The sequence below is a fragment of the Aythya fuligula genome, chromosome 1, assembly GCF_009819795.1.
Source record: "Aythya fuligula isolate bAytFul2 chromosome 1, bAytFul2.pri, whole genome shotgun sequence".
Lineage (NCBI taxonomy): Eukaryota > Metazoa > Chordata > Aves > Anseriformes > Anatidae > Aythya > Aythya fuligula.
The window spans coordinates 54,177,910-54,186,349 of NC_045559.1; the positions used below are offsets into that span (position 1 = coordinate 54,177,910).

The following is an 8,440-nucleotide window of genomic DNA, read 5'->3' on the forward strand; positions in this document are numbered from 1 at the left end:
AAAGCAGGTAAAAGCAGCTGTGTTTCTGTACCCAAGGCTGAGAGCGCCATTTGGGATGCCCACAGGGAATGAGGAAGGCGGCCTCATGCCAGCACACGGAGCAGAGCCTTTCTGGTGACAGCAGGTCGGTCCTGTCAGCTTGACTGACCCACGGAACCTGGCTGACGCGTGCTCGTTACAAAACCGTGTGAGGCACGCTGCTTCCACCTCCTAGAAACCAGAACAACCTCGGGGAAAAGAGGAGAAGAAAGCCCCTGCTCCCACCTGCCTCCCCCAGCCCTCCCCCTGAGCAGCCTCTCTTCCTTTAAGACACCTGAGGAGCAGTTTTCCCTTCCCAGCAGCAGCGCCCAGCAGGTCTGGCTGAGCAGGAACAGCAAGCCCTGCTCCTTCGGCTTCCTCGCACAGCCAGACCACAAAAGCTTCTCCCTCCCCTGCGACAGCATCAGTGAGAAGTGCCCCCACTGGTGGTTGTAGCAGCAGACTGGACAAGCCCTGGGCCTTACTCCTGCACCCAGATCACAAGGGATGAGAAGGTTTTGTAGGGCAGGAGCCACGGGCATTGCCCTCTTCCAAGGGCTCCAGCACTAAATCCTGTCAGTGTTAATCGTTATTTCAGTCAGAAACACAACACGCAGCCCTATCCGGAACATCTCATTCAGTCTGCCCTGCGTGACTGGGTCAAAGTGACCAAAAAACAAAAGAAAAGAAAAAAAAAGAGGAGGAAAGTGAGACAGCTTGGTACAGCAGAGAGAAAGAAATGTGAGGACAAAAATCAGGCTGGAGGGAAGGAAAGGACCTCAGTGCAAGTCTGCTGAAGTTGTCACTGGATTCACCAGCCCACTTCCACCTTCTTCAGACCAGAAAGGACTCGCTGCAGTAAGAACACTACAGGAGAAAGAGGTGCATAGTTAATGTGTTTGGGTTTTTTTGTTTTTGTAGATACTTGAGCATCAGAATTTATGCAGAGATCTTAGGGCTGCAGTTTCAGCCTCTTTTCCCTAGCCAATGGGTACCTGTCGGGGCAGAGACGGTGGAAATGGACCGGTAGCACCAAGAAATCCAGCGGGAGCACCAACTCCACAGCAGGAAATCATAACGAACCAAAAGGAGACAGAGAGAGAGAAAGAGAGAGAGAGAGAAGTGGAGGAGACACATTTCGCAGTCATCCAAGTCCACCTCGGCTAAACCCCTAGCAGCGTTTCCCCGGGTGAGGCCCCCCGTTACGTCTGCAGCAAGACCTCCGGCTCGGAGAGCGAGCTGTAGAGGGTGTAGCCCAATTCATCCACTTCTTCCGGGGTGAGCTCGGAAAACAAGTTCACCTTGGGGTTCAGGGCGCTGGGGAGGACGCCCGCCTCCAGGTAGCGGATCAGCCCCTTCAGCGCCTGCAGGAAGCGGTCGGCCAGCACGTCCTGCGACCAGTCGGGCTCCTCCTGGGCCAGGTGCAGGATGACGTTGGTGAGCTGGCTGGCGGTGAGGTGAGCCAGGGCCGGGTTCGACTTGCAGACCGCTTTGAAGATCTTCAGGCACAAGCAGCGGCAGCCGGAATCGCGCTGGTCCAAGGCCCGCAGGCGAGCCGTTTCGGCCGGCCGCAGGCTCAGTCGCCACAGGTTGTCGTTGCGGGCCAGCCGATGGGGTTTGGCCACCAGGGTGATGTCCCCCAGCGTCAGGGAGGGAAGGAAGTCGATAAAAAGGTGCCGCTCGGGGTCGTACTGCACTTCCAGCGTCAAATCCGCCGGGGGAGCCGCCGGACGGATGACGTAGTCCAAGAGCGTGCCGATGGCCGGCCAGTTGATGGAGCCGGCTACGACTTTCTCAAAAGTCTCCGCCACAGCTTTGGGGGAGAGGTAACCTCCCACCACGCAGCGGTCCCAGTAGCTGCTCCCACGGGGAAAGTACTCCGGGTTTTCCCGACGCACCAGGTAGAAGCCAGGAATGTTCATGATCGTGTCCTCCCCGGGGATGCACGACCACAGGTTCTGCTCCAGCATGAGAGGGACGATGAGCTGGATGTGGTCAGCTGTCACTACCTTTCACAAAAGAGAAAAGTCGGTAAGAACAAGCCTGCCCTCGCCGCACTCAGCTCCACTCACCACCTTTTAGACAGCCTTCTGCTCAAAGGAACTTGGAATAGGGATTCAGCTGCCTCTCTCTCCTCTCCGCACGGGATTCACAGCCTCCTGTTGCCAAAAGGTGTTTCTGAAGGACTGCTTCCCATCAGCAGTGCGATGAGGCCAAGGCACAACACAAGCTAACGCTTACATTGCTATTTTGAGATCTTTGAACACTTCAGGACATGCCACGGACTGCATACAGAATCATTTTGCTTCTTATCACTCAAAGGTGTGAGATGGAGCTGGCCCAGGACACAGCAACACCGTGTGATAGTTTAAAACTGGAGGCAGAGCACGAGGTTTCCAGACAAGCCTAAATTGCCACGGTTTAATTATCCCATTCTACAACCAGGTACTGCCCTCACCTGGTCTGCCACGCTGCTCAGAAAAAGGTCGTTAAAGATCCCTTTTCACTAAGGTGATTAAGACCCCAGATCTCAGTTTCACTCGGCGCTCCATGCTCCATTCCAGAGCTGTGACTCAAAGCAAAAAAGCGTGTCTCTGAATCACTCCCTGCAGCCACCGGCATCTTTCCCTCAGGGAGATATGCAGCAGGCACTGCTGCCCAATCTGGTCTGTCATGTGTTAAAAAAAGAGTAGGGGAAGACCTACGTGAATAGGCAGGAGTTCTAAGGGAGCAGCACGTCTTTGGAAGGAGACAGAAGGGACAGAGAGAAAACAGGTGGAAAAGAGCTACGAGAAACACAGGTAAAGGAAGAGAAGATGGGGAAGGAAAGGAGGAAGATAACTCGGAGAAACAAGCCAGCAAAAAGCAAATGCTTGGCAGACAAATCCAGACATCCTGGTCAGGTCTGCTCGAACAGCACTGCAGAAATCAACGCCCGGTTCTGCACCACCGAGAGCCTCATTCCAGAGGAATGCCGTGCTGAGGCAGCACCGCCAGCAGGGACGCCCAAAATGCCCCCGCCTCGCCAGCCGGCTGAATAACGCCCCGTCACGAGGCCCCAGGAATTACCTGCAGGTCGTCATACAGGCTGCCGCTGAGGTACATGTCACGCAGGGGCATGTCCGGCAGCTTGGCGCGGAGGAAGCTGCGCAGCTCGGCGCAGATGTCCACGGCTGCTTGCTTGGCCCGGGCCTGCTCCTCTGCCGGGATCGCCACCTTCCTCCGGTAATAGGCGAAGAGTTTTTCTTGCAGAGACAGGCGAAGGCGGGATTTTTTCAGCTCCGCTTGGCTCCTCTTGGCAGATGGCTTGGGCTTGGCGGGTCGGAAAAAGTCTGCAAGGCAGAAGGGAAACGTGGATTGTTTCACCGCGGTGTTTCAGCGTGACACGCAAAAAAAAAAAAGTCTTACAGTGCAGAAGCGCGGCCTCTGAGGTCTCAAAAAGCTTCCAGCAGGCATTTTGCAAGCTTTACGCGGTTATCAGTCAAAAGGGGGACGTTGAAAATCATTGAAAAAAGCTACCAGGAGAATCAGGTGGGATGAAAACAAGTTATTAGGTTTGAAATTTAGCCAGAATGAGACTAACGCTCGCATCGTGTACAACGAAGTAACGTTAATGGCTACGTGGGCAGTTCCTCAGCTCCATTTCATCAAAAATTCAGCTGCTTTTAACATGATGCCAAACCAGCAGACCAGTAGAACACCCTTGGACAGCCATCCCTACCTCATTAAGTTCTGCACATTATGATGGATTTGTACAAATTATCAACGGAACACAGTTCTAAGCAGGGTAAGAGATCTGAGACAATCACGCCATCTGGAAATAAAATAGTTGTCAGGACCTCAATCACCACGTGTCAGGATGGCAGGATGATGGATCTTGGGGCCAGCAGAGCTCCGGCAATCACAGCCCTAATGAAAACCTGCCTCAAACTTCAACTGAGCAAACAGCAGAGAGCACATTTATGCGTAGAACAGCAACACAGTGCTTTATGCTGCTGTGTGCATTATCAAGCTAACCTGCAGCATCTCCAACGCCCTCTTTTCCAGGCTGGTTTCCTACAGAAATGAGCCAGGGCTTCCTATCAAGCTTCTCTTAACATGGACCTAGAAATTCAGAAGTTATTAACAAGAATTAAGGAAGAATTACAGATCTACAAGACCCTAAGTCCTCGGAAGGCCTGTGGAACTTGGCGGCTGTGGGAGACACCCCCGGGCCAGTGGTGTTGAGGCAGCTGCCGTGCATTTGTTCAGCAACAGGCACGCGGCCACCACGCAGCACGTGCAGGATGCCTGAGCGAGCAGCGCACGGATCCGTCTCACCCAGGTTCTGCAGCTGCTGCTTCTCGTCCCACTGGGGTCTTTTGGTCCGGTTTCAGGGTTTGTGTGAAAAGCAAACAGCCAACAAACTACAAGGAACCAGATTTTATTGGCTGTTCACGAAACAACGTATTTTTCTGTCTTGAATTTTAGTTTATTTTCAAGCCAAGAACACGAAACAGTATTATCAAACATTTTATGCCTCAATCCTTTAATTCTCCAAGTGTAAATCTCCCCAAATGACCAGGGGTTGGAAAATGAAACCATCAAGCAAAAAAACAAACACCACAAACTTATATAAAAAACGCTGATTGACTCTAAATTACTTATTATCACACTCTGAAAGACAACTGCAAGTCCCTCTCTTTAGCCAGAGGAATGCTTGGTGAGCAGTACTGCTTCGTAAGCAGTCCTAAAAAGGCAAAGTGTTACAAGAATTATTAGGAAAATGATAGAAATAACATAGGGAATACGGTTATAAATTGCTAGTTATTCACCATCTGAATACTCCCCTCTTTAAAAAGAAGCAAACACACTGGAATGGTCCAAAGAAAAGCAACAAAGAGCTTCAAGGAATGGGTTTTTGTGAGGAAAGATGGCACAGGTAAGTATTCAGCTTGAAAGAGAAGATCTGAGGGACGGTAAAACTTAAATCCATGAAATCATGAGAGAAACGAGGAGTGCCAACAGATGGCTGTGGTTCCCCAGTTCCCAGACTGACTCTAATAGTTGAAGCTACCGATAGACTGTCTTAAAACATCAAAATACTGAGCTAGACATTAAATTCTCTTCTCCTGTGCTGTTTTGAATGAATAATGGGGATTTAGGGATGACTCTGCAAGGCGGGAGTGCCGCACTGCTCCGTACCTGTGTCCACGGCCGAATGGTCGGTGGGAAGGGTCTGCAGGGAGCGGCTGAGGTTGGTCTTCATGTCCTGGGTCAGCAGGCGCGAGGAGGACCCCAGCCAGTTGGGCTCTTCCCAGCTCCTCTTCCCCGACTGGCTCAAGCGCGTGGGGCTGCTGGGAGCGCTGATTGCCCGGTCGTACATCTGAAGCGACACCACCAGGCACAATTTCAGCCACTAAGGTCTGCGTTTCACCCCTTCCTAGTGCCAACACCCTGCGTGTTTTGGTTTCCCACTCCTCCTTTCCAGCACACTCACCCGTTTGACGGCCAGCGTGGCGATGCCCAGCATCGCTGCTCCCCCCACGCCCAGCACGAGGCGGGCATTGGACAGCACGAAGTCGATGGCCGTGCCGATGCCATTGTCGTCCTTCTTGCCTTTGCGCTGCCCAGCGCCTGCCATCTCACCTGGAAGACGTCAAAAAAAACGGGTCAGAACAGGAAAACCCAAAAAAACACCCACATCTGCTGGTCTTAGGGTCTTTGTAGGGAGCCAGAGGATGCGATCCCCTAACCCTGCAGCCCCTCCAGCCCTTATCTTCCCCCCAGACACACCACAACAGCAGCGTTTCATGGCTTTCAGCGCTGCTTACGACCCCAAGAGAAACAACCCAAATTTGATGTGGCCTCTCATCCTTTCAGCAGATTTAATTATGCCTTCACCTAATGCTTTTTTAAGAAAGCAACATTTACTTCAGCTTTGCAACGAAATCCTGTATATTTTGTCGAGCTCTACGACCACTTACGTATTTTCCTTTCAATTGGTGCATCCCAGCCAAACCACGGCCTTTTCACACCTGTTTATTTTCTCATTCTCTACCCAACGCTTTAACTTTGCACTCAAACGTGTTGATGTCGGGACCAGGATCTTCCCAAGAGATCGTTTTTGGACAAAGGCTGCTCCCAGATACTCCAAAGCCACCCGAGAATCAGCATCAGAAACCACAGCGCACCGCGACGGGAACAACTTCCTCACTTCCCTGACGTTTATTCCTGCCCTCAAGCCTGGCGGGGTTGATTTCCATGCAAGCTATGCATAACACGAACATTAACGCCTCCCTACGTATGCACGATGGTTTCCTTTGGTTCCTATTTAACCTCTGACCTTGATTTTTAAATCTGGAGTTTCCGCGGCTGTCTACACGTGTAAAACACGCTATGCTAGGCGGATATTCGCTGAAATTGAAGGAAGATGACAGAAAACTCTTCCAGTGTTGACTCAAGGTGGGTTTCTAAGCCAACGCTTCAGAGCCTGGGTGGTTTAAAGCCACCTTTGTGTTAGTCTAGGAGCAAGTTACAGTGGGAGAGAGGCTGTTCCTGCCTCAACGGGCGAGGAATACGATCAGTCTTCATCCCAGGGCACAAAACCAGAGGCTGGCACAAAGCTAGGTGTATTATTAATACAAAACCTAGGGCTGGAGCGGCCTACCTGTGACCTACAGCATTTGCACAGGGCACAGGAGTCCTGGCGGGACCTTCGGGGCTCCGTGAGGGCGGCGGCGGGCAGGACGCATTAACCAGCGGGGCCCAATTTGGCAATTAAAGGCCGTGAGGGGAGCAGGAGGAGCCTCGGGAGGGCCCAGGAGGCCTAGCGCAGCCCCCCCAGCCCGCTCCGCAGGAAAGCCTGCCCCTTCTCCAGCTGCCGCTCCCTGTCCTCCGGCCGCTGCAGCCCGCGGTGGCGGCGGAACTCGGCGCGGACGGCGGCCCGGTACAGATCGCGGTCGGTGTAGCGCAGCGCCCGGCCCCGCCGCAGCAGGGCCCGGTAGAGGCTGAGGACGGCCTCCCGCGACCACGCGGCCATGGGGAGGGCCTGAGGGGAGCCGCGGGGCCGGGGCGGGGGGCTCGGGGCCGGCTCCTCCCGGCGGGGGCCTCAGCGCGGCCGCGCCGCCTCCCTCCTGCCTCAGCACCGGGGGGGCGCCGGCAACATGGCGGCGGCGCCGCTTCCGGTACCATAGAGAGGGGAGGGAGCGGCCCCCCCCCGGAGATGGCGCCCCCTGGCGGCCCGGAGGCGGGAGGGGGTGGTGAGAGGGAAGGGAGCGGAGGCGCCCCCACAGCGCCGCCTGCTGGCCGGGAGGAGGAAGCGCACGCACCGCCACCCGCCGGGGCTCACAGTTTGGGCTGGGAATCTGTTTGGCAGAAGATTTATAGAATAAATCATCAAATTCAGGCTCTGTGGTTTTGTTGTTATTAAACGCCGCGGAGCGCTCTGGGTGTTTTAATTACGCAGGGCGGCAGCACCTGCCAGGCTCCTGGGGAGCTGGAGGGAGAGTCCCCAGAGCAGCACCCCTGTCTGGGTGCAAATCCCCCTTTTCCAGAGACAAATCCCCCTTTTTTGGGTGCAAATCCCCCTTTCCTGGGTGCTAATCCCACCTTTTCCATGTGCAATCCCCCCTTTTCCAGGGCAAATCCCTCTTTTCTGGGTGCAAACCCATCTTTTCTGGGTGCAAGTCCCCCTTTTCCATTTGCAAATCCCCCTTTTCCAGGGGTCAATCCCCATTTTGCGGGACTATTCCCTCTTTTTAAGGCACAAATCCCACTTTCCAGGGGCACAACCCCCCTCTTCTGGTTGCTAACCCCCATTTTCCAGGCGCAAATCCCCCTTTTCTGAGTGCAAATCTCCCTTTTCCGGGGGCAAATTCCCCTTTCCTGGGTGCAAATCCCCCTTTTCTGGGTGCAAATCCCTCTGTTCCAGACACAAATCCCCCTTTTCTGGGTGCAAATCCCCCCTTTTCAGGGGCAAATCCCCCTGTTCTGGGTGCTAATCCCCCTTTCCCATCCTTCCTTTCTCCACTCCAAACCTACTCTGGGGATTAATTCTGCCTCCTCGGCCACCTTCTCCCTGCAGCCTAGTGAAACAGAAACACGAGATGTAGCTCCATAACGCCTTGCCTCCCCTGGGGCAGAGGGGGAGAGAAAGATCAAGCTGTGTGTGACAGAGGAGAGCCGCATCACCCCGCACCATCCCGGTGACACCAGATATGACAGTGATCGAATTCGACAGGAAGAAAAGCAGAAGCCCCAGACCGCCTCGCTTCGTGCCAATCTCCCCTTGTTCATTTCCTTCCCGAGATAAACAGCCCCAAATCGCATTCGAGCTCTCTTTGCGAGCGAGTTTGCCATGCCCCTGATCAGCCCTTTCCGAGAAAGGCTTGCTTGAACTGCAGACAGTATTCCCAGAGAGGCCACACTGCTGATTTACATA

General features: G+C 53.9%; 1 protein-coding gene across 1 annotated transcript; it reads right to left on the reverse strand.

Moving 5' to 3' along the window:
* Positions 1–922: 922 nt before the first annotated feature.
* MIEF1 (mitochondrial elongation factor 1) lies at positions 923–7,073 on the reverse strand. The gene is made up of 5 exons (XM_032198789.1): positions 6,668–7,073; positions 5,498–5,646; positions 5,203–5,383; positions 3,088–3,350; positions 923–2,027 (listed from the first exon to the last, which is right to left on the reverse strand). The coding sequence occupies exons 2-5, from the start codon at positions 5,639–5,641 to the stop codon at positions 1,221–1,223; spliced, it is 1,395 nt and encodes a 464-aa protein (XP_032054680.1). The 5' UTR covers positions 5,642–5,646; positions 6,668–7,073; the 3' UTR covers positions 923–1,220.
* Positions 7,074–8,440: the final 1,367 nt, after the last annotated feature.